Raw genomic sequence first — 26,501 nt, 5'->3', positions numbered from 1 at the left:
TGACAGAATGTTCCAGGGTGGACTGGATCATTTTTAGGCTTGCGATGTAGTTAGCATCCAAGACTTCCCTTTCTTGCATTTCTGGGTCAGAGCCACTGTTTTCTGGATCCCAAGTCTTTCTTGGTTTTCTTCCTTGTTTCACTTGAGTACATCCTTAAGTTGATTTCTTGTGAAAGGGCGAATGGAAAGTAATCTTCTTGTGTTTTTTGCAAATCAGATCATATCTTTATGTTGCTCTAAGCTTCCTCTGGGCGAGTGGGAAATAATGCCCTCTAGATCTTTTAAAGAATCTCTCTTACCTTGTGCAGTGTCCAGCATGGTTCATGAGAAGTCTGATGTTTCACTGATCCTCAGACCTTTGTAGACTTTACTTTTTTTTCTCTTTGGATTTTTTTTTTTTTTACATTTTCTCTTTATGCTTGGCACCCTCACATCCCATCGGGGTATACTTAGGTGTAATCTTTTTTTCACCAATACTGTTCCGCACTCAAATGTTTTCAATCCTATTTCTTTAAATAATGGTCTCCCATCTTTCCCACTCTTTGTTGTTTCTGGAATTTCTAAATAGTCAAATTAGACCTTTTGGATTAATATTGCTTTATCCTTCAAAAATATTTTTTCTATAATTTTGTCTTTTTGATCTGTGTACTCAGAGACTTAACCTTCGCTTCCAGTCCTTCCATGAGACTTTTGATTTTTACCATCACTTAAAAATGTACAGGAACTTTTTCTTTGTCTCTGAGTGTTCCTTTATGACAGCCTGCACCTCCTATTTTATAGATACGAGCGCTCCTTGAATCTTTATAGGAAAACCAATCAGAATCTTTCCAAGATTTTTTCCCTGTGTTTTAAATCACCTCTTGTCGGTTACCCTATTCTTTTATCTGGGCCACAGGTTTTCATGGGGGGGGGGTTCACAATCTTTCTGGTGATCATTATGTTTCAGAACAAAAGGCCTGACTGATGATTTGCACAGCTGGGGGTGGGGGTGGCAAAGGCACCTACTCAGTCTACCGTCTTGAATGGGTCCCCTTGGAAAACTCTCTGAAGGTCAGTGGCTGTATTTACACATTGGCCATGCCTTTAACAGTAAAGAGAAAGGTGGCATCTAGAAGGAAAAAGGCCAATCAGTACAGGAGTTTTCAAAAAAAAAAAATTAGTAGATTTGAGTATTATTCTGTGAATTTTTTTGGTCTAGTTACATTTACGTGTTATGTGTGTGCTGGGTCATGATAAAAAATACCGTCCTTACCGTGCATTACGGTAAAAAAACATTGGAAAACCACGGTTTTTGAAGAGGGCTTCTGGGGCTTAAATGTGCTAAGTCCTACTTTATCTGAACTAACTGGCTTGGATCAGTTAAATGTTAATGTTTTGGTAAGAGAATTAAAAAAATCCCAATAAATATTTTCAATAAATATTTAGGGCAGACTCCATTAATTAATTATTTTTGGCTTTTTAGGGCCACACCTATGGCATATGGAAGTTCCCAGGCTAGGGGTCGAATCGGAGCTTCAGCTGCTGGCCTACGGCACAACCACGGCAATGTGAGATCTGAGCCGCATCTTCGGCCTATGCCACAGCTCACAGCAACTCCAGATCCTTGACCCACTGAGCGAGGCCAGGGAGCGAACCCTCATCCTCACGTATACTAGTAAGGTTTGCAACTACTGAGCCACCATGGGAATTCCTCCATTAATTAATTACTTAATTTTCTTTCTATGGCTGCACCTGTGGCATATGGAAGTCCCCAGACCAGGGGTCAAATCGGAGCTGCAGCTGGGGCCTACACCACGGCCATGGCAACACTGGATCCGAGCTCCATCTGCAGCTTAAGCTGAAGCTTGCGGCAATGCTACATCCTTAACCCACTGGGCAAGGCCAGGGATCAAACCTGCATCCTCACAGAGAGGACACCGAGTCCTTAACCTGCTGAGCCACAGTGGGAACTCCTGGACTCCATTAATTTATTGATGGCCTCCTCTCTGAATTGGGTCTGTTCCTCTTCCCCACTAGTCTGCCACTCTATCTCCTTGCCCTAGAGTCTCAAGGGGTATGTTCCTGGTGGCTATTCCGCAGGCGACCCTAACTCTTTAGCCCACCGGGGTTTGGGCCAGGATGGGCCCCTATCCCCAGCTGGGTCGGAGGCCTTTCCTTGAGAACTCAAAATTCAGGCCTGTTGGTGGCAACATGATTTGAAGGCCAGGGAAGGCCAGGAGCAGAGGGTGAAAGATGGAAACAACACTTCGTAGGACTTAGTTTTAGCTAGAAGTAGAGTGAGGAGCCTGGAGAAGACCTACACTCAGGAACCTATGCCTGGGGGCACTGAAAAGACACTACTGCTTTTGGGGATTCTAGCATCTGCACTGAGGAATGTGGGGAGAGGACGTGTCACTGCCTTTCCCTGCCTCTCCTACCTTCTGTTTCCAGATTCTTGCTGACACTTGCTATACCCTTGACTCTTGGGTTCTAAGAGATTCCCTGTATCCTTAAAATAAATTCTGCTTTTTCACTTAAGCTAGCTCATGTTGGTTTCTGGCACCCGCAGTCGAGGGATTTGAACTAATACACACTCAGAATTTCCCTCCTTTCCACTTCTCTACATAATTTCTCTCTTGCGGGCTGCCGTCATTAGCAACAGTGCCAAAGACTTAAGAGGTGCGACCCACGCAAACCCTCCATGCTAACGTGAAGCATGGAGCTGACACAGCTCACACCTTTTCAACTGTTCTTGCCCAGTGGTACTTACTCAGGAATCAAGAAGCAGATGTTTCCAGAATAATATCACCCCGCAAGCCCCAACTTCCATGCCACGCCCTCCCCCTTCTCAGTTTAATGGAAAAAATCTCTCTCTGCCCTCACTGTCCCCTACCAAGAGCAAAAACCATGTTAGGTGACTGAATGAAATATTTTTTAATATTAAAGCATGGGTTGCTCCCCAGGATTTCTAGAGCTCTACAAATTCAAGCTGGTAGAAAACCCTCAGGAATCTGGCAGTGAAGAAAGCCAAGGGGAGCCTGGAGTCAGGAAATCTTCTAGCCTTTTGCAAAGGCTTAATCCCCCTGAAGGGATTGTGCAAAGTCCTCTTGGTTTGGAAGGGGGTGGCTTTAAGAATTAGAGGAAAAGCAAGAACAGAATCTTCCGGACTGAGAACAGTCCCATGAACCACAGGAACACTTGCTCTGTGGCAGGTCCCCAGGGAAGCCACGGTCTCACAGGAGATGGCTGTGTACACCTCAGGAGGCTGACCAAGTGTAGGGGACACTTCTAGGATGACAGGAACAGAACCAGCCACAAATAACTGCTACTGCTGTACGAGTGAATACCAGCTAACTAGCACAGCCCTACTAGGGAACACGAATTAACTAGCACAGCCCAACCCTACCAGTGAATAGTGGCTAAATAGCAAATGTCCTGGTATTGGTCATTTGTTGCTTGGGTCTCCAGCATCCACCCACTTCTTGGAAGAGCACCCAGTTTTCTTTTCCTGTTGTGTGCTGGGTGGCACTGTCAATCAGGGGCAAGAGTGAGGATCCAAGCCAGGCCAATGGGATGACGCTGTCTCCTTGGAGCTGGACATCGAGTGAAATGGTGCTAGAATCCCAAATGCTTCACTCTTCTGCAGGGGCTGGCACCCTGAAGGTTCCCCAGACTCCCCAGCATGGGCTTTGTGAGTATTCCTTCCAATCCTGGTTGAATTGTTTTCTCTCCATGTGGTTGACTCCCAATAAATTTCTTTTTGCTTATTGGTTTCTGTTGCTTGCAACCTAAGGATTGTAGCTAATACACCAAAGTTCTTATCCTCAACAAGGATTTCTAGGCCCAAAATATGGCATGGCGACTGCACAGAATGGCTACTTTCAGGGACCACTGTAGCTACGGACAAGGAAGGCAGCAGGCACCAAGCCATACTGGACAATCGAGGCTCTTATTCCGTTTTCTGAGACCACCTAACCTGGAGATTCTCATACAATTCTGGGAGGGCAAGGACCCCCCATAATGAAATGGGATTTCCTACCGTCCTCTGGATGGGGACTCGGGGTCAAAATGACCTTGATTTTAAGGAAGTGATGAGAATGGGCTATCTTAGCATATCTGAGTCGGCCAGCTGAGCTTTGTAGCTGCTACATAATTTGCACAGGGTTATGAACAGGATGTGATGCTGCTGCACCTGATACCTTGACAGTGACCCAGGCTTTGCCAGTACTACCCATGTATACCCATGGCGCACTCAAGCCAACATATAGTGCCTTTTGTGAATGAGTGCTAATTAATGCATGTACCCCTTTTTTCCTCCTTGATAGACAATGGCTGCTTCTGTCTGTTTGGGGGGCATCCATCTTGCCTCTGTCCCCTCTGGCTGTCTCCCCCATTTCTCAGGCATGCTGATCCTTTTTTGTCTGTTCGTCCATAAAAACGTCAGCGCCTGACCAATAACCCCACGTTGCTTTCTTATAATAAAGATTGGCGCATCCTTTAGACCAGTAGCTCTCAGCTGGGGAACTTAAAAGTACTGACACCTGGGACCCAACCCCAGGGAATCTGATTTAATTGCTCTGAGATGCAGCTTGAGAAAGAAGAGAGTCTCACATGCAGCCCAGATGGAGAACCACTGTCTGAGAAACTCCGGCTCACAGAAACAATGCAAACTCCTTTGAGCCAGCCTCCTGTCTCCGGGTAGATAAATATCTAAGGCGTATTAGAATCACTAGAGGAACTCTTAGAACTCCCTGCAATGTGGAGTTAATTAGTCTGGAATGGGGCCTGGGCATCTGAATTCGACCACGTAGCCAGCATCACTCTAACCAGTGGGCAAGGTTCGCGCCACCCAATGCTGTCTTTACCTGGGCCTCTCAAAGTGTGGTCCCCAACCCACACCAGCATGGTCTAGGAATCTCTTGCAAATGTGAATTATCAGTCGCTGCTCTAGATCTACTCAGCTGGAAACTCTGAGGGTCAGGGGAGGCGGCCTAGCAGTCTGGGTTTTCACAGGCCCCCCAGGTGATGCTGCTGCTGTTTGCATTTGAGAATCACTCATTTTACCATCTCTAAGGTCACTCTGCCTACCCCGGTCAGTCAACAGTGCTTCCGTGTGGTCAACCTAATTCTGCCCTCCTTTCCATCAAGGGCCCTTTCCTCCACAACCGCCCTTTGGGAACACAAAGGGCCATTCTTCCCCAGGGACTTGGCAAGAACTCTGTCCCCCACCTCCTTCTCCGGCCACACATGGGGATGCCAAGATAGAAGCAGTCTGGAGTTACCTCAATCTCATTGTCCGCTGCTGGGGAGGGGTCACTGCTCCGCTTAGACCGGCCTCGGAGCTTCCCGTCGGAGGCCCGGGGCGGCCTGTCTGGGTCTCCCTCCTTTGCCGGCGTGGAAGGTCCATTGTGCGTGTTATATTCACCTGGCATGGGAGAGGGAAGGGCAGGCGTATCAGAGGTTTGGCTGAGTGTCTCCTCCCACAAACCACTACACCAGAAGCCTCTAACTCCGAAGTGGGAGGGCCCAAAGGCGGCACCGAAGGCCAAGACGGCGTAGCATCAACAGTACTCCAGGGAGTGCCTTAAACTGCCCATTCATAAACATTCATTCACCTGGCAAAGATTTACTGAGTAGGTATGGTTCCAGGTGCTGGTTCCCAGAGCACCTAAATTCTAGACAAAGAGGAGACATTAAACAGACAAGTGAATATATAATTTGCCAGGTGGGGACTGTGTTATAGAGAATTGACAAATTTGCAGGGGGAGTGCCGGGGGGTGATTCATTTATGTGGGGCTGGCGAGGGGAGGCCTCATGGATAAGGGGTCAACTGAGCAGGGATCTGAGCGATGTGGGGGTGGGGCAGCGGGGAGCTGCAATTACAGTGAACAGAGTTTTGTGTTTACAACTATCTCTATGTCCTAGAGCCTGAGACTCCCTGGACCAACAGAAGGGAGAACATAACAGAAACATATAGGAGTTCCTGTTGTGGCGCAGTGGTTAACGAATCCGACTAGGAACCATGAGGTTGCGGGTTCGGTCCCTGCCCTTGCTCAGTGGGTTAAGGATCCGGCGTTGCCGTGAGCTGTGGTGTAGGTTGCAGATGCGGCTCGGATCCCAAGTTGCTGTGGCTGTGGCGTAGGCCGGTGGCTACAGCTCCGATTGGACCCCTAGCCTGGGAACCTCCATATGCCGCGGGAGCGGCCCAAGAAATAGCAACAACAACAAGACAAAAAGACCAAAAAAAAAAAGAAATATATAGCTGGGCATCAAACTCTTCCACTTTTTTTTTTTTTTTTTTTTTTTTGGCCCCACTGGAGGCATGTGGAAATTCCCAGGCCAGGGATTAACCCTTGCCACAGCAGCAGCAATGCTGGACCCTTAACCTGATAAGCCACCAGGGAACTCCAAAGCAAGTCCTTGAAGCTTGATTTGTTAATCCATTTGTCCATTCGAGACTACAGATACAAAAGCATCCGGCACACGGCTGGCAATTAGGAGATGGCAATATATGATTTAAATTGAGCTCTGGCTTGGTTAGACCAACGCAGAGTGAGGATCGGTGAGAAGGTGCAGGACTGAAGATAAGCACCTGCTGCTTTTCATCAAGGGAGTGTTTCTGGACACGCTGAGAAGCTGCCAGGCTCCTGCCCTCAGCTAATTGTCTAATGACCCTGAACAAACAAGTGGGCAGACCCTTGTAGGACTTGGGACCCAAAGCCAGCATCCAAGTTGTTTTTTGAAGCACAGACGTTTTAAATATATTTTATTAGACTTTATTATCTATATTTAACCAATGAAGGAACCGAGGCTTCATGAGATGATGTAAGCTTGTTGATAACCTGCAAATTAGCGGTAGAGCTAGAACTAACATTTGGAGCTGCCCTTGTCACTAGAGGGACAGGACTGTAAGCTAGCATGGAATCTTAGAGGAATCCCATCTCGCTTTCTCATTTTACAGCTGCTCGTTTTAGCTCCCAAATGTGCCCTGTGGACTCCATCTCTCCTTCCATAATTGCAGTTCTTGGATCATCAGGGGCAAAAATGCTTTTGTCTAAAAGTACGTGGCGATGGACTAATTTTTCTTCCTACCCCGGAAGGACTATTTCCCTCCAAAAAGGGACTGAATTTTGTTTATTTAATATTTATAAAACTTCTTAGCAGACTAAGGATATAATTAGAAAAGTTGTGATTTTGAGCTGTCAAGATTGCTGGGCTGTTTCCAGCATCCCAACATTTTTAGGCTATAGCATTAGAAATTCCCAAACATCAAACCAGCAGAGATTTTCTTTTGGAAGTCAAGGAACAGGCAGTAAATAAATTCACAGATACTTAAGAGTCATAAATAAAGTTTATCCTGATTCATTTGGTAGTTCTAAGGTTATGGAGACTTAGAAAACATTTGTTGGCTCCATTAAAATCCAGGAAAATATTATTAAAAGAGGAGGAAACGCCAGCTACCTAAGAAATGTCCCAATAAGGTGTTCTGTGAAGTCAATTTATTAGGGGTGCCAAAAAAGCCTAGCTTTTTCCGATCTTATACATTCTTGAGAACTAACGGTCAAGGTTCAAGGTCAAAGTCAGAAGTACACATGCTAGAGCAATTTATATAAATCTTTCTTGGAGTCACTGCAATCTTTTTCTTTCTCCTTTGTTATGTTTTTACTTATTGATTTTAACAACTATATTGAGATATAATTGATATTCAGTAATCCACACATACTTAGAGCACTCAATTGATTTTAACAACTATATTGAGATATAGTTGATATGCAGTAATCCACACATACTTAGAGCACTCAATTTGTAAGTTTTGACATGTGGTCACATCTATGAAACTATCACCACAGTCAAGATAGTGAACAACTCTAGCATTCAAGAGTGTCCTTGTAATTCCTTTGTAACTGCTTCCTCCTGCTACTTCCCCAGGCAATCACAGATCTGCTTTCTTTCACTATAAAACAGTATGTTTTAGAGTTTTAAATAAATGACATCATTAGTATGCATGTACACACACACACACACACACTTTTCTGGATTCTTTCAGCCAGAGTAACTATTCTGAGATTCTTCCATGTGCTATGTATATCAACAGTTCATTCCTTTGTGTAGCTGAGTAGTATTCTGTTGTGTAGATATACCATGATTTGTTCACCTGGGGATGGACAATTGGGTTGATTCTAGGTTTTGGTTGAACAAAAGCTTTTGGGAACATTCACTCGTCAGCTTTCTTTTTATGTGGGAGGATGTGATCACTAGGTCATATGGTAAGTCTGTGTTTGACTTAAGCAACTGCTAAATTGTTTTCCCAAGTGGTTGTACCATTTCACATTCCCACTGGCAGGGTTGAGAGAGTTCTAGCAGCTCTGTATCCTTGCCATCCTTTGGTTGGGTCAGTTGCGGTAATTATAGCCATGCTAGGGGGCATGTAGAGGTATCTCTTTAAGGATTGAATTTGCATTTCTCTAATGACTAATGATCAGCATCTTAATCATGTGATTTTTTGCAATGTCTATATCTTCTTCAGTGAAGTGTCTGTTCAAGTACTTTGCCTATTTCTTTATTGGGTTATTTGTTTTCTTATTATTGGGTTTCAAGAGTTTTAAAAAATATATTCTGGCTGGTTGACTTTATTTGTCAACTTGATTGGGCCAAGGGAGGCTCAGATAGCTAGTAAAACATTATTTCTGCATGTGGTTGTGAAGGAATCTCCAGAAGCGATTAGCATTTGAATCAGCAGACCAAGTAGAGAAGACTATTAACCAGTGCTAACCAGGGTGGGTGGGCATCACCCAGTCCACTGAGGGACCAGCCAGAACAAAATGGCAGAGCAAGGGTGATTTCTCTCTCTACTTGAGCTGGGACATTCGTCTTCTCCTGCCCCCAGACATTGGAACGTCTGGTTTTTGGGCCTTCTGACTCAGAATTATAGCATTGGTTTTTCTGGTTCTCCAACTTGCAGAGGGCAAGTGGTGGGACTTCTTGGCCTTGATGATAGCATGAGCCAATTCTTATCAATCTCTTATACGGATATCATCTGTATCTAGTTCTATATCTATTTGTCTGTATCTATAGCCATATCCTACTGGTTATATTTCCCTGGAGAACTCCAACTAATACAATTTTATCATATATATATGCTTTGCAATGATTTTCTCCCGAACTGTGACTTGGCTTTTCATTCTCCTAACAGTGTCTTTTGGAGAGTAAAAGTTTAAAATTTTCATGAAGTCCAATTAATAGCAAATTTTTTTTTTCTTTTTGGATCGTGCTTTAGTATTATATATGAGAAATCTTTGCCTAACCCAAAATCGCAAAGATTTTCTCCTGTTTTCTTACATAAGTTTTAATAGTGTTTTTTAAAGCTTGTTTATTTATTGGCTGTGCCCACTGTCTGTGGATGTTCTCAGGCCAGGGACTGAACGTGCACCACAGCAGCGACCCAAGCTGCTGCAGTGACAATTCTTGATCCTTAACTTGCTGTGCCACAAGAGAATGCCCATAAGTTTTACAGTTCTATATTGAGGTCTATGATTTTTGTGTTAATTTTTTTTTTTAGGGCCATACCCATGGCATATGGAAGTTCCCTGGCTAGGGGTCCAATCGGAGCTGTAGCTGCTGGCATACACCACAGTCACAGCAACGTGGGATTTGAGCCACATTTGCAATCTACATTATAAGCTCATGGCAATGCCAGATCCTTAACTCACTGAGCAAGGTCAGGGATCGAACCTGTGTCCTCATGGATACTAGTTGGGTTCGTTACTGCTGAGCCACAATGGGAATTCCGATTTTGTGTTAATTTTTGTATGTCATGTGAGGTATGTATTGAAGTACAGTTTTTTTTTCTCCTGAATATAGATGTCTAGTTGTTCTGGCATCTTTTGTTGAGAGGACTATCCTTTACTGCTTTTGCATCTTGGTCAAAAAAGTTGTGCATATACATGTGGTTTATTTTTGGACTATCTATGCTGGTCCACTGATCTACTTATCTACTGGTCTATCTTTATGCCAATACCATACTCTCCTGATTACTGTGGCTTTGTAATGTCTTAAATCGGGTAGTATTAGCATTCTAATTTTGTTCTTCTATATCGGAGTTGTTGAGGCTATTCTAGGTCCTTTGTATTTCCACAGGAAAACTGAGTCTGAAGACCTAAGGGTCAGGGGAGCCAATGGTGTAACTCCCAGCCTGGGCCCAAAGATCTGAGATCCAAGAGTAGGCATAAGAAGGGAGGCCCCCACTGATAGAAGCCCTGGAGTCCAAAGGCCCAAGAACTAAAAGCTCCAATGTCTGAGGTCAGGAAAATATGAATGTTCTAGCTTAAGGAGAGAGCGAGAGAGATCACGCTTCCTCTGCCTTTTTGTTCTGTAAGATGAACTCTCATTGGATGTATTATTATTATCTGCCTTTTTTTAGGGCTGCACCTGTGGCATATTGAAGTTCCCAGGTTAGGGGTCAAATCAGAGCTGTAGCTGCCAGTGTATGCCACAGCCAAAGCAACTCCAGATCCGAGCCATGTCTGCAACCTACACCACAGTTCACAGCAATGCCATATCCTTAACCCACTAAGCGAGGCCAGGGATAGAACCCAAGTCCTCAAGGATACTAGTCGGGTTTGTTACCACTGAGCCACAACCGGAACTCCAACCCTCATTGATTTAAATGATACCTGCTCACATTGGTGGGGGGCGATCTTCTTTACTCAGTCTATTGATTCAAATGCTAGTGTCTGCTGGAGACACTCTCATAGACACACTAAGAAATAATGCTTAACTAGCTGTCTGGGCTTCCTTCAGCCTGGACAGTTGGCACACAAAATTAACCATCACACACGGATTAATTAGAAGTGTGTAATTTAGCTTCCGAATGTTTGAGATTTTTCCAAAAATCGTGTTATTTATTTCTAATTAAATTCCATCGTTTTCAGAGAACGTACTTTGTATGCCTTGACTCCTTTTACTTGTAATGAGACTTATGATTTATGGCCCAGCATATGTCTATTTTGGTCAGTGCTTCATGAGCACTTGAAAAAAATGTATATTTTGCTGTTGTTAAGTGGAGTGGCCTGTAGATTGTTTGTTACACCTAGTCTTTTCTCTCTTGTTCCTTGCCTGGAGAAAGTGTCTATTAACAGTTGTTTTTGCAACCTTCCAGAAATTCGGATATTAAACTATACTTAAAAAAAACAAACCTTTAGGATCATGTTATGCACATAGTTCTGCCCCTTGCTTTTTTTCACCTATCACAATAGCTCAAAGTGTATACACAGCTAGCTTACTCTTTTTAATAGATGTAGAGCGTGCCAGTGGTGGAGGCACAGCTATTTCTTTAACCTGACTCCTGTTAATGTATATTTAGGTTGTTCCAGTCTTTTGCAATGGCAATGCCGCAAAAAAAATTCTTTTAATCTAAGTCCTTGTACCTATGTGAGAGTTTAAGATAAATTTCTAGAGGGAGAATAATTGGGTTAAAGAGTATGTGCATTTTCAATTTTGTTAAATGTTGCCAAATTGCACGAAAGAACCCTGCAAATTTCTCCAAACTGCGTGAATGAGCCTTGCAAATGAGATTAAAAAGAAAAAAATTCCTCCTTCTATTGACTGAGGGAGATGATCTAAAAAATTAAAAAAACCCTACAACTTATTTTTTGATAATTTGTAGAATACTTAAAAGCTTAGCAAGAAAACAAGTTCTGAAGCCACCACTACTGGTTTGTCTCTTCTCTTGAGTAATGTCAGATGTTCAGATTTTGCCCTCTCCATCATCAAATTGCCCTGAAGTCATCTGCTAATTGTTGGAGCTTCGTGTAACTGTTAATGCAGGTCAATGCAGACTGTGCTGTGACAGGGTGGGGGGCCGGGGAGGATAGCATTAGGATCCATAACCGGCCGATGCAAAGAGTGAGCATGATCTGTTGGTAATACCTAAACCTCCCGAGCCCCTGAAATTTGGCACCAACCACTCAGGAAGATCCTGGATAATTTCAAAAGTGCACTTTTTATGGGAAATTTTAAGAGTGCATGAGCATGTGCATGTGTGGACACAAGTATGCCTACATGCTGCTCCTTTGCAACAGACACTGGGGAGAAGAGGCAAGAGACCTCAGTTTTAGCGCTGACAATTATTTATGTCATTAGAGTTTATGTGAGCTTGTTAGACACACAGTAAAAACCATCTCAACCATTTATTGTTGAACCTTAGACTGGGGGTAAATGAAGAACAGGGGGAAACAATAAAGACACACAATGAGCCTTTATGTTTGCTCCTGATGGGGAACAAAAATGACCTTCCCACATAACCCAGATTCTTGGGAAGTCAGTCTTTGGAAATCAATCACCATTAAATTAGAGATAGATCTACCTGAAGATTTCCTGCTTATTTCTGAAATCAGTTTGGAGAGGTCACATTCTAAAAAGCAGGATGGTCAAAGATAATTCAGGATAATGACAAAGAATTTTTTTTTTTTGTCTGTGCCAGGGGCGTGCAGAAATTCTGGGGCCAGGATCAAATCCATGCCACAGCAATGACAAAGCCAGATCTTTAGCCCACTGAGCCACCAGGGAACTCCAAGAAAAGCTTGTTAAGTTTCACATCCTGCAAAGGAAGCAATTTGGGAATTGGAACATTGGTATTACGCATTTATTCTATTCTCTGTGATGAGGTCACGATGGCCAAAATCAATGGTTAAACCCTAAACTTTCTGCAAAGTAGACTTAGCAATGCTTGGCCACTTGTCTCCATTTGTCACCAAGCCAGTGCTACCTAACTCACTCCAACTAATGGAAGATACAAGGGCTCTAAAAGCAACAGCTGCACCAAGAACTTCAGAGACAAAAGAACAGAGTCTTCACTATTGTTCTTTTTCTAATCATCAACCAATGAATATTTATTGAATGAATGTCTACACCCATCCTGCTAGCTTGAGCTTCTACAAAGCCCCAGAACATTAGTAGGTTTCAGAAAAGAAGAGAAAAGAATAAAATGCAATGATATCTACTATCACCGGATGTTCTAATTTATGGCTATCATGTTATTTAATGGCGATGAACCTAAATCATCTCCTAAAAGACAAGACATGTGCATAGCAGGTTTATGGATTGAATGAATTGGTCCATAGGTTGGTGAGTTAGTTGCACAGGGACGTACGTGACCAAGGGGCCAGGCTGTGGACTCTGCCACATGTGGCTCGTAATCTAGGTGGGTCCTATCGGTTGTGGGGCATCTGTAGTGATTGCCCAAGCAGACTTTTCTGTTTTCTTTTGGGTAGAACTTCCTCAGGGTTTCTTTGGGAAACCACCCCTCCCTCACTCTCAGTCCATGTGGTCTGGGTGGGGCTGATCCCAACTCCAGTTCCAGGTGTGGGCACGAGACCCATCCCAGCAGTTCATCCCACTGGCCACAGAGATTGGCTTGAAGATGGGCAGGTGACCTAAGCTGGGCCAATGGGTGAATGACCTGGGATGTCTGCAGGAATGGTTAGGGAGGAGCAACTCTCTCTCTGAGGAGGTAGACAGCAGGCAGGATTGAATCTTGGAACAGGTGGAGTCTATGAGCGTGAAATGAACCCAGGAGGATGTAGAGCCGGAAGGAAGAGAGAGACTGAGTCCCATCATCATCATCCGAACCCCTGGACCCAACCCTTAACCCCTGCACATCTGGGTTCCATAGTCTAATAGCCTTTTTTTTTTTTTTTTGCTTAAACTAGTTTGAATTGGATTCTCTACTTTTTGAAGCCAAAAAGTCCTGACTAATAAAAGGGTGCCCCCCAACAGTTGTGCCATTGGAAAGGCACACCTGTAAGGATTTTTGGAAAGATTCTAGAATTCCTGATGACCTCAATTAGAGAGAGAACCAAAGTTTGAAGGCCTTTGCCCTTCTCAAACAGTTTTTTTTTTTTGTTTTTGTTTTTGTTTTTTTGTCTTTTGTCCTTTTAGGGCCACATCTGCAGCATATCCAGGCTAGGGGTCCAGTCGAAGCTGTTGCCACAGCCACAGCAACGTCAGATCTGAGCCCCGTCTATGACCTACACCACAGCTCACAGCAGTGCCGGATCCTTAACCCACTGAGCAAGGCCAGGGGTCGAACCCACAACCTCATGGTTCCTAGTTGGATTTGTTTCTGCTATGCCACAATGGGAACTCCATCAAATGGATTTTAGATGACAGTCTCAGGTGTGTGTGGCTAGTGAGTGGCGGAAGCACGCATTATGGCGTTTAACAAACATGGGTTCAAATCCTAGCTCCACCAATTACTTATCACTGACCATTCTTGTTCTTCTATGGGAAAAAAGGGGGGAAGGAAAACCTGCTTTTGTGAGGATTACAGCTTTCCTTATCACAGCTCGTGAGTACGTATTTGCATGATCACCTGAGTTCCATCTGCAAAGATCACACCTATGCTGCACATTATTTTATTTCCAAGCCAAGGAGGACATGGAAAACAGCAGGTGCCTAACAAATATTTGTTGCATCAGAACATAACCAAGCAAGTAGAGAAAACAGCAGAGGTGTGTGCTCGGCGCATCATGAACGGGCGTAAGTACTAGTTTCCTTTTCTTGAGGACCACGGCACACAAACTCTAAAGCCTATATGGGCCAGGCAGGTAGTCAACTTGAGGGCAGCTGGCTAAATGTGGAATCGTGTGCTCGCCCTAAACGGGGCGCACGGTACTCAGCGCCAGCCAAGCATCGCCACTTAATAAATGTGCACTATGGTGACCAAGTCTTCTCTCAAGAGAAGGCAGACGTTAGAATTTTAAGTAAAAATTAGGCTGTGATGATGGTTGCACAATTAGAAATAGAATAAAATTCACCGCATTTAAAAAAAGAATTTTTAGGTAAAAATTTACGACTTTTAAACATGAATGCAGTTAAATAACAGACACACACACACACAAAGAAAAGCCCATGAAATATACCTGAGGGCTGAAGTCAGCTCTTGGGTGACCAGCTCATTACGACTGGCACTCAGGTCCAGCCCACCTTTCATATAAGAGCTGAGACCACAGCCGCGAATGACCACACGACAGTGACTATACTTACCGCCGAGTGACTCAGAACTCTGGTTGGGGACGCTGTGAGAGGCCTCCTGCAGGACGTAGGTGGACGTGGAGAGGGGAGAGGAGCAGATGCTGCTGGCCGGGACATAAGGGGGGTTGTAGGACGAGCTGTAATACTGGGAGTACTGGCTCTGGGGGAAGCCAGGGTAGGAAGGATAGTCCTGGAAAGGGAAACACACACAGGGCTGTGAGCGAGGAAGGCGGCCGGCTGCCATGGACGGGGGCCACCGGGGCTGGGTCTCCTGTTGTTCCCCCTCCCCCCGGCACCCGCCCTGGGTCCCCCTACCATTAGAATAAAAGCTCTATGAGGGCGGGGCTTTCCCTAGAAGCAGCCCTCCAAGATAAGGATTCAAGTGCAAGCAGTGGGTTTGGGGCATGAAGGAGAGACCAGATGGGGAGTGGGGAAGGGAGACAGCAAAGAGAAGAAGGGAAGGCAGCCGGGCTTCTCTGGAGGAAACGGGAGCTGGATTCTACCAGGGAGGGGCTGGGATGGAGTAGGACACATGTCTCAGAAAGATCTCTCCCAACAGGCAAGGGAGCTGGGGTATTTATATACCACTCCAGCCAGTCTTTGCTTGAGCGTTGTGCCCAGGGGGTTTTAATTCCCTGGCACTTCCTGCTTGCCGGATACACTGGTTCCAGAAAACACCCTTGGGCCCAGGATTGCAGAGACTGGCAGCTGGAGGGCAGCAGGTGCACCCAGAGAGTCAGGGTGTGGCCTTGTCAGTGTCCATCTTGGTCACTGTTGTGACCTGTGCCTGGAAGAATGCTGGGCACATATGGGCACTCAATAAATACTGGGAAGATGAATGGACAAATGAATAATAAAGACCACATACATATATCCAGAAGACTAGGTGACATTTTAGGCTCGTGTGTGTGTGTGGGGGGGTGTCCTGTGCAAATGCACCTACACAGCATTAGGGATCCAGAATCTTCTATGAGGGAATCTTGGAGGTGAAATCAAAGAATGCCAATCCTCTTTATGAAGCACTGTGTAAACCAACCGGATATTCCAACTCTTCCACAATATTCTTTGTTTCAAATATTCTGCTCAACCTTGCAAAGAACTCATGGAAGGTTCTTATAGGAAAGGTGCACAAATAGTGCAAGAGTTCCTGTCCACCTTTAGCAGGTTAATTCTTTTTTTTTTTTTTTTTTTTTTTTTTGGTCTTTTAGGGCTGCACCCTCGGCATATGGAAGTTCCCAGGCTAGGGGTTGAATCAGAGCTACAGCTGTGCCACAGCAACATGGCATCCGAGCTGTGTCTGTGGTCTACACCACGGCTCACGGCTACGCTGGATCCTTAACCCACTGAGCAAAGTCAGGGGTTGAACCTGCATCCTCATGGATCCTAGTCAGGTTTGTTACCACTGAGCCATGATGGGAATTCCAGCAGGTTCTCTACTAAGTAAACAAGAGACTCAAAACTATAGCCAACTTTCATCTTTATGGTGCTTAGTTCAATTTAACAAGCATTTATAAAGCCCCCGCTCTGTGCTGGACACTGGGCTGCAGAGGTGAAGAAGATGTACTTTTACCCATAAGAAGCATTCATACATCTCAGATTCAACAGTCAGCGGGTGTCTTAGACTCAGGTCAAGATGGAACATATAATACAGCCCATGTCACCTTGGAAATCTTCCAGCAATTCCAATTCCTCTACACTATATCTTTCCAAAGTCTCTTTGTCCAGTCTGGCATCTGTGGTCTCCAAACACAGGGAGTAAGAGATCCAACTTCTAGTGGGACTCATGGGTGCCAGTGGGCTCCCTAGGTGCCCGGATTTAAGGAGCATAGTTAGAGGAAGAACTGAGAAAACAACTGATGGGGAGCTCCGTCTACCTGGTGTACACTTCCAAAGCCGGCTGCATTGGTCAGTCCGTTTGCTCCTTGATAGATCCCAGCCGTGCCTGCAGGAAGGAGGAACAGATGAAGTTTCTTATAGTCAGAGAGGGAGGGACACGGAAAAGAAAGATGCAACAGAAAGGTAGGGTCTTTGAGTTCTGACAGGTTGAAATGGGACCTGAGGCCCTGGCGATCTCTCTGAACGTCAGTTCAGAATAATATATTAATAAATACTAATAGTAATACATTAATAATATTAATGAATAAAATATAAATAACACCTTCTTCAAAGGATTCTGATGAGAAATAAAAGAGATAGTGCATACAAAACAGTTTCTGGTGGTACTTAATTATATATATATATATATATATATATATATATTTTTTTTTTTTTGTCTTTTAGGGCTGCACCCGTGGCATATGGAGGTTTCCAGGCTAGGGGTCTAATCAGAGCTGTAGCCTCTGGCCCACACCACAGCCATAGCCACACGCAATCTGAGCCGCATCTGTGACCTACACTACAGGTCACGGTAACACCAGATCCTTAACCCACGGAGTGATGTCAGGGATCGAACCTGCATCCTCATGGATGCTAGTCGGGTTTGTTAACTGCTGAGCCATGACGGGAACTCCATGTCTTTTTTCTTTTGATAATTATATTTAAAAAAAATTTTTTTTTAAAAAGTAAATGTACATAACATGAAATTTACCATTTTAATTATTTTCAAAAATTTTTATCCAAGTGTAGTTAATTTCCAGTGTTGTGTTAATTTCAGATGTACAGCAAAGTGATTCAGTTATCCGTATATATATAAACTTGGCATTTACGTATCAATTTTGGAATAAGCTTGTCAATTTCTATTGTCCAAAAGAAAGTGGCACAACATTTTTGCAGAGTATCAACCCGGAATTCTACATTCAGAGAAAATATCCTTCAGAAATGAAAGGAAAATCACCACATTCTCAAATGAGGGAAAACAAAGAGAAATTGTCACAATAGATCTACCCTAAAATAATGGGTACAGAAAGTTCTTGAAAAAGACAGGAAATCCAAAAAAAATTTTTTAAAGAAAGAAAAAAAAACCCACACCAAAAAAAGTAAAGAAAAGAAAAAAAGGAATCTCGAAACAACAGAAAGAAGAAAGAAAAAGAGTAAAAATATGGGTAAAGTCTCCTCTCTGAAAGGTGACACCACTGCTCAATATATAATTAGGTTCATAATAGCTTGTTATTGAATTTTAGGATTACTTTTTCAAATGTGTTTTATAATTATATAAAACACCGAAATGGTTCCAAAGTCGAATCTACAAAATGAACTATATTCTTCTCCAGGAGGGCGGGGGATACGTTTCACTGGGAGCCTGGGGGGCACAGGGAAAGGTTCCGCAATCCCACCTGGGGAGGGGTGGAGCCAGGGAGGGCTTCCTGGAGGAAATGACACCTAAACCAGTCTCTGAAGGGTGAGTAGGAGTTAGCCGGGTAAAGAGAGCAGGAACCAGGAACACCGCCACCCCTGGCATCCTCTATCTTCATTACATGGAGGCTCACCTAAGGCCCAGCAACCAGAGAACTTGCTCACACAAGTGAGGCACGCTGGAATCCCATTCTTTCCTCAGGGGCTTGTCCAGAAACATCTGGCAGAAGGTCTATGCCAGCCTATTCCATTCAAGGTCATTTTTGGGGTCCTGGTTACCATGGCAACCCTACCTGTTCTATCATAGGAACATGTTTGCTTTAGGAAGTCACTCCTGGATGCTGTTTTCACTTAAAATTGTTCTTTTCTGTTGTGTCAACCTTCTGAATGACAACTTAGGGCAGGTTTGGAAATAAACAGGCCACAGTCTCGTCGCTTGATATTCATTCTCCTAAACGTTTGTCTTCATTTTATGACCCAGCGGCATAAGAAGAATGGACAGCTGAACAAACTGTGGTGTGCCGAGGGCAGTTCCAGAGCCTCTGCAGTGAGAGAGCCCTCCCATGCCAGACAGGATGCAGGAGGAAGAGGGTACATGGTTCCGGAAATCTTGTGCCACATCTGTGCTTTGCAAATGGACCCTCCTGGACCTGGAAGGTTTCCACACTGACCTCTTGCCTCCAACTGGCTGGTGGAAGGTCCAGCGAGGGCTGGGGAAGGCAAGGAGGAGATGAGGAAGACATCCTCTCTTAAGGTGATGATGGTGGGGAGTCCTGCTAGGGGCCCCTCCACTATCCATTCATTCCTTCTCTCTCACATTCATAGAATCTGTGCTTTTAAGCTGGGCACATGGCTGATTGAATAAGCACTACATTTCCCGGCTTGCCTTGTGGCTGGTGCGGCCATGTGATGAGTTTCTAGAGAAGGGAAGTTAACGCAGGCAACTTCCTGGTCCTGCCGTCAAAGGGCAGAGGCAGGTTGGTCCTTCTCCTGGAATGGGGCCATGCTGGACCACAGGGCTGAGCAACCAGACACAGGAGGTTGGATCCCTGCTACATTTGCAGACCAGAACCGCCACATCCGTTTGAACATTTAGTGAGAAAGAAATGCCCTTCGTTCTTATTGAAGACATTGCCATTTTGCAGGTCAGAGCAGAAAACTGCTATCTTTTTAGTTGATTGGTTTTCTTGGGTTTTAAGTAAAAGTCCATGCTCGTTGCCTGGCTCAATAAAGTAATTTTTAAGTGGATAGCCATTCACTCAGTCATTCAACAATCATTGCCCAGTGATGCATCAAATAGTACTGCCTTAGATACTTTTCTAGACAGGAGAGAAGCAAGGGCTGATGCTTACATTCAGAGAGGACAGATGGAACACAGTTGAGGGCATAGACACACAGGGAGTAGAGATCATTCCAGACAGATCAAAACACAGGGATGTGTTGGCACAGACCTACTGAAATGTGGACTGCGGACCAGAACCTCCCCACAGACTGTTTAATACCAGTCTGTGATGAGATAAATATAGATATTGAGAGCCAGAGTGTAGAACTGTCTGCTGAATCAGATAATAAAAAAAATCAGGGCTTGTAATTTGCATCTTTTACAAAAATTCCATTGTTTCTCAATCTTTTTTTCATGATTGCCACCCCTCCCCCATCCTTTGTAGATACTTTCTCCCAATCTCCCTTCCCCCTATGAAATGTTCACATTACAGATCCAGCTGCTGGCCTATGCCACAGCCACAGCCACAGCAATGCAGGATCCACGTCTGCAACCTACACCACAACTCACGGCAATTAACCACTGAGATGCATAATCCACTGAGCGAGGCCAGGGATCAAACCCACGTCCTCATGGATACTAGTCAGATTCGCTAACCTCTGAGCCATGATGGGAACTCCCAGAATTTTTTTTTTTTTTTTAATTAGGATTTGATGCACACAGAGATGTCAGAATAAGAGGCAGGAGTGTGAATCCCCAAACACTGCAGGTTTATGGCTGGAAAGAGGGAACTCCAGTGCTCTCCTATGCTTGACACCAAAGGCCACATATTCTGTGATCCCATTTATATGAAATGTCCAGAACAGGCAAATCCACCGGTACAGACAATAGATGAGAGGCTGCCAGCTGCTGGCGGAAGGGGGATGGGGAGTGCCAGCTTAAAGGGTGTGGGTTTCCCTTTAGGGTGAGGGAAGGGTCTTGGCATTCAAGACAGGCGGTGATTGCCTGACCTTGTGAACACGCCAACCACCATGGAACTGGGCCCTTTAAGATGGTTAATGGCTTAATTCTAAGTTATGTGAATTTTATTCCACTTCGGAACAGAACAAAACTGCTGCTCCTGTTACTTCTCCATACTCTCCCCACAGCCCATCTCCCAGGCAGCAGCAAAGGAAGGAAGGGGACAGAGGGACCGGAAAAGATGAGGTTGCCTTCCTCAGACACACCCTGGACACTCCACACTTGAGCCCGGAGAGAAGAGGGGAGAGCTGAGTCTCCAGGACTCCCTCCACCCACCCTGGAGTTCAGGGAGCAATTCCTGTCCTACCCTCTGGGACGAACCTCGAGCTCCCTTTCCATGTTTTCTTCCCTGTTGTTGGTAGTATCACGGCTCCATCTAGCCAGGCTGCTGAGTCTCCTAGAAGGCTCTTCTGAATGAAGGTAGGACAAGCTGAGCCCGCCCCCTCCGGGCACCACACGCCACCTTCTGAGATCATTAAACAGCACAGGGAGGAGTTCCCGTCGTGGCACAGCAGTTAACGAATCCGACTAGGAACCATGAGGTTGCGGGTTTGATCCCTGGCCTTGCTCAGTGGGTTAAGGATCCACAGGTGCAGCTTGGATCTGGCATTGCTGTGGCTGTGACGTAGGCTGGTGGCTACAGCTCCAATTAGACCCCTAGCCTGGGAACCTCCATAGGCCAAGGGAGTGGCCCTAGAAAAGGCAAAAAGACAAAATAAATAAATAAATAAATAAAATAAAATAAACAGCGCAGGGATCGCTTACAATCTGGCTGAGATTTGGGATCTTTCAAATGCTGTCAGTTTAGAAAGATCCTTCCTGCTTTATTAGAGCTGTCAGGAAGAGGACCGGGGTCCCTGTTCACGGGGACTCGAACACCTTTAGGGCACTGTTCTTGCACGTGATCCTGGGCCGTCTCTTTGCCTAGATTAACTGTATAGAAGAGATGACGTCTGCCTGTGATACAGGGAAGCCCCGCCCACCCCACGCCAGGTGCGCGGTCAGGAGGGCGCCTGGAAGTGGCTGTGACGCGCCAGAGCAGATGTTCCACAGTCGGCAGTCACATCTACCAGGATATGTTAGATGGGGAAGGCCATGAGGAGGGGTGTGTGAGCTTCCCTGCTGAGTAAGCGCTCCCACAGTGCTCTGAGCTGGAGGCTTTAGTTCCACTCTTTTTTTCTCTCATAGGACCATGGACCGAACCTCTGCCCTGGGGCCCCTCCCCCATAAAGTCTTTTGCTTTGTCCGCACGTGTGTCACCTTGGGCAATTCATTTCTGAGCGTTAGACAAGAGCCTATTCTCGGGCCCTGGAAGGGGTCCCCCTTCCTGCAACACTTCCTTCACCAGGTGCCCCCCCACCACATAATCGCCAGTGAGAGGCAGAAAGTGAACACCTGGATTGGAGGAGGAAGGCAAGCATGTCAGGGCCACATTCTAATACACATCAGGGCTTCTCCTCCTAGGGTGGTGGGCCCTGGGCTGGGATGCACAGTGTGGGCAGAAGAAGAAGAAAAAGTAGCAGAAATGAGTGAGCTCTGATGATCCAACATATAGCTTCCAGAGTCTGGGAGGATTTGACATGTAGGATGATGTGTCTTGAATGCTCTGTAGAGGACTGGTTTTTCTTTCTTTTGTCCTCCTGCTGGATCCTCCCCTGGATTATGTGAGGATATCATGTTTGGTGTTACTGCAGCCATCTTGGGCCATGAGGTCACAAGCATAAAAGCAAAAGGCCCACATGCTGAGGCTGAAGGGGCAAAAGGAGGAAAAGAATCTGGTCCTTAGAGAGAAAATTGAGTTGCCCAATCAAACTTGGGGTCCAGACTTCTTGCTAAATACACGATAAGTACCATTACAGTTTAAGCTAATGTTAGTTGGGCTTTTTTGTTACTTGCAGCCCAAAACATTTCTAACTAATACAATACTACTCAGCTCCAGCTGAACCCTGCCACCTAGAAATGTGAACCTAATGTAGACAGGGCTTCTGATTTTTCCAAAGTGGTCAGAAATCTGGATTTGTGTATGAAATCTCCCAATTGTCAAATGTAGGCAACAAATACAAATTGGTTGGACGAAACAAACAAGAACATGATTGCGGGTGGATGTGGCTTATGACTTTCCTGTTTGTGACCTCTAGTCTAGGAAGACAGAACCATAAAAGATTCCTGCGCCCACAATGTAGCAAAGACACAGTGATGAAGAGCCCCAGACCAGAAAGGGCCACCTGGACCAAGACAGTAGATGACAGGGCAGCAGCCTGGGTCCAGGGATAAAAGATGGGATAGATCCCACACCCCACAATGCACCTGCACTGGGTAAGACGCCAGAACTCTGGAGAGTTTGGGGAAAGCTCCGAAACACTACGATGAAACTTTCCCACCAGCCCAGGGGAATGGTGGTTCAAAGTAGAAATTGTGGCGAAATGCTGAAAATAGAGTCAGTTCTATTTTTCACCCCCTTGAGCTCAAAGATTGAAATTTATACAAGGGACCAAGGAATTCCATCCCCTCCCCCTGGAGGACTTCTTTATGTCCCTGGAACCATGTCTCCACCAATGGCAGGGAACCTGTGTGGAGAGCCGCCCCTTTTGTCATCCTGCAAGACGTTAGGTGCTGATGAGTTAATTCAAGTTCATGGCCCACTTTCCTCATGAGTGCACTCAAGACCTCTCTTGCAAAAAAAATCCACTTCCAGAGTTCCTGTCATGGCTCAGGGGTTAACGAATCCAACTAGGAACCATGAGGTTGTGAGTTCGACCCCTGGCCTCGCTCAGTGGGTTAAGGATTCAGCGTTGCTGTGGCTGTGGTGTAGGCTGGCGGCTACAGCTCTGATTCGACCCATAGCCTGGGAACCTCCACATGCTGCGAGTGTGGCCCTAAAAGCAAAAAAAAAAAAAAAAAAAAAAAAAAAATCCACTTCCTTTCATTTTCTATTACTCCAGAGGCAACAATGCTAGTATGTCTTTGCATATCCTTTTGTTTCTGTGTTCTCGCAAAAAGTGCACTAGTGTTTTGTGCGCAGGTGTATAATTTCTGTAAATTCTCTGTTACATTTCTTATGGTTGCAGTTTTTTTTCACCCAGTGTTTGGTTCTTAAGACCCATCTATGTTTCTGTGGGTACGTCTCGCCTGTTGCCCGGGCAGCTGCCCAGCCCTCCCTTGTGAATTTTCTCCCTATCTCTGCTGCTCCCTCCTCCATCCCGGAGAGGAGCTGGGGTACCTCCTCTCTGCCCACCACAAACAAGGCTGCTGTGAACATCCTTGTACCTCTGCTTCCATGTGTGAGTTTCCTTGGGCTGTACCCCAGAAATGGGACTGCTGGGCCCCTCGGTCAAACAGACCGAGTTTCCCTAAGGGCTGGGTGAGCCTCTTGGCAGGGGCTGCCGGGTGCACATTCCCAACAGCACTGCCGGGTCCTGTGGCCCAAGGTCCCTGCGTCTCTACCAGCTGTTGGCACAATCACACTTGCTAATCTTTGCTCTCCTACTAAGACCAATGAGGTATCTCATTTGTTGTCTTTATTCACATTTCTCTGATGGCTGGTGACTCTGCCCATCCGTTCTTGGGTAGCCGGGATCATTATTCTCTGTGTTCATAATCACCGCTGGGGTTGGCAGCAATGCTAGCATTTCACTGATTCACCATTAAAAAAAGTTCATAAAAAAAAAAAATCCACGAAAGATTGGAAAAAAAAAAAAAACCCACCAGAATAATTTAGAGAGGGCCAAACAGCACATCTCAAAGGAAAACAAAGGATGGTGGTGGTGGGGGCACCCAGGTTGAGCTCTCAGCTCTGAGACCAACACGTGGTCCATATGCCAGGAAGGGAGGCAGCTCTGTCCTTCTTGCTGACACTGAGTCATGTCAGCACTTTACCATCTTAAAAGATCCAGACATGCCCTCCCCAGCCTGTCCTCCTGCATCTTTGCTCCACGTGGAGTCCAGCCCACATCTGTGTTTAATCAAATCAGTTGCTAAATGTCACAATGGCCTCATTCACAGGTAGCATAAAGCATATTTAACTGGTAATAAAACAATCTGCATTCCTGAGCATGCCATTTCAGATAGGCTGCCCTGTCACCGCGTCTCTGCCACACGGAGTCAGAGCGATGCCAGGGCTGCCGAGGCGGGGGTGGGGGTGCGGGGGGGCAAGACAAACAGTGATGTCTCAGAGGAGAAAAGCGCTCGCAGGCAGATCCACATGTGCTGGTGTGGGAAGACGCCCCACGGGCAGCGCTAGGGGCCAAAACGCAAGATGCAGCATCACGAGGCTATGCTGAGCACACGCTGGATGAAACGTTGGTATTTGTTAATGTCAGTCACCGAGAAGATTAAGAAAGCTGGAGAGTCTCTCAGAAGAGGTGGCCGCTGAGCAGAAGCTAAATGGATGGGAAAGAGCCAGCACGTGAAGGGCTGGGGAAAGAACATTCCGGGGTGGGGGGAAGGGGGCAACAGCAACTTGCAAAGGCCAGAGGTGGGAGGAACAAAAAGGAAGCCCTTGTGAGTGAAATGCAGAGGAGTGGGGGCCGCACACGCGATGAGGCCAGAGAGGTCTTCAGGGGCAGAATCAGGCCAGGCTGGGCAGGGGGCAGTCCCAGCAAGGCACTGGCACTCATTTCTGATTGCAATGGGAAGTCCCAGATGGAGGCTTTCCAGCAGGGGCGGGGTACAGTCTGATACAACATGGGAAAGGACGGACTGTCGGGGTCACAATGGATCCCAAGGTCAAGTGCGCTATTTTTTTTTTTTTTTTTTGTCTTTTTAGGACTGCACGCGTGGCATATGGAAGTTCCCAGGCTAGGGGTCCAATTGGAGCTGCAGCCACCAGCCTACACCACGGCCATAGCAACGTTGGGTCCTTAACCCACTGAGCGAGGCCAGGGATTGAACCTACATCCTCATGGATACTAGTTGGGTTCATGACCCCTGAGCCACAACAGAAACTCCCAAATGCACTATTCTTGTTGCCAAGTATCTTCTCTGGAGGGATTCTTGGGAATGGCAACCCCTAAAGATCAGAGATTCTGAAACAAGCTGTACGTGTTGGGAGAGAAATTTTCACTGATATAACGCCTAGGGAAGGCACTGAGGTCAGACAGGCCTTACCTTGCCCTGATGGAAATTCGATAGGAATGGCGTATGTGACGCAGCTTGGACCCATTAGTGCATCGCATTCCCTTGACCACAAAGATTTGCTTTCGGGGTGTACATCTGAACTAATAAGCAGATCTAAATGAGAGGGAATCTCAGGAGGTTGTAGGGTAATGAGGCTGGAGCTACTGCAGCCACTTGGTCACCATGAGGGCACTTGGCATGTCCATGACTGTCTTCTTCCCCAAAGAGGTCACATACCCATTTTTCACTGACCAGATATGTAAAAAAATGTCTGCTGAAAGAACAGATGACTGAATCGTCTTAGATGTACCTCCCCATCGAGTCGATCTCAATTCCGTCACCAGCTTCTGCGAACAGGGCCTCTTAATACCCCGCAAGTCTATCCATTTTTCTCCATCTCTACCATCACCTCCACTGCCACCTCCATGCCGCTATCATCGCTTTGCCCAGGGAATGCATAGTTTCCTCCCTGATTTTCCTGTGTCCGCTCTGACCCTGGTTCAATTCATTATCCTCAGAGCCACTCTTTTCAAGATCAGCCCAGCCTCTCTGGCTTCTACTTGTATTTCTACAAGGCTTCCCCTTCACTGTGTCCATAGGCCTGCTGTGACCAGCCTCTTCTCTGACCTCACGGAGCTCCACCTTTCTGCCCTATGATGGGTCAAACTGTGTCCCCCCCAAGATCTATTCAAGCCCAAGTTCCAGGACCTCTGAATGTGGCCGTGTTTGAAAACAGGGTCTTTGCAGATGTCATCAAGCTGAGGTCATACTGGATGCGAGGGGGGCCCTGATCGAGTGAGTGACTGCTGTCCTCAGGAGAAGAAATTTGGACTCAGACACA

The 26,501-nt window shown here is 45.8% G+C and overlaps 1 protein-coding gene across 9 annotated transcripts in view; it reads right to left on the bottom strand.

The window, feature by feature from the left end:
- Window positions 1-26,501, bottom strand: part of EYA2 (EYA transcriptional coactivator and phosphatase 2) — a 315,037-nt gene that overhangs the window by 89,125 nt on the left and 199,411 nt on the right. For 8 of the 9 annotated variants that reach the window (XR_014832539.1, XR_014832538.1, XR_014832537.1 and 5 more), the window contains 3 exons: window positions 16,887-16,954; window positions 15,025-15,202; window positions 5,262-5,404 (listed from right to left, as the gene is read on the bottom strand). Coding sequence is in view for 5 of the 9 variants with exons in the window: in XM_021077395.2 (XP_020933054.2) it covers window positions 5,262-5,404; window positions 15,025-15,202; window positions 16,887-16,954 (389 nt within the window). In the remaining 4 variants the exon portion in view is untranslated. Of the gene's footprint in view, window positions 1-626; window positions 977-1,223; window positions 5,405-15,024; window positions 15,203-16,886; window positions 16,955-26,501 lie in introns of those variants that run through there. The other variant, XR_014832540.1, reaches the window with a different exon arrangement.

Source organism: Sus scrofa, chromosome 17 (assembly GCF_054392235.1).
Source record: "Sus scrofa isolate SSC_HxYL_T2T_F1_AM1 chromosome 17, Sscrofa_HxYL_maternal_Yorkshire_Landrace_v2.0, whole genome shotgun sequence".
Classification (NCBI taxonomy): domain Eukaryota; kingdom Metazoa; phylum Chordata; class Mammalia; order Artiodactyla; family Suidae; genus Sus; species Sus scrofa.
Note: the sequence above shows the minus strand (reverse complement) of the source record. Positions and strands in the feature narration are given on the sequence as shown.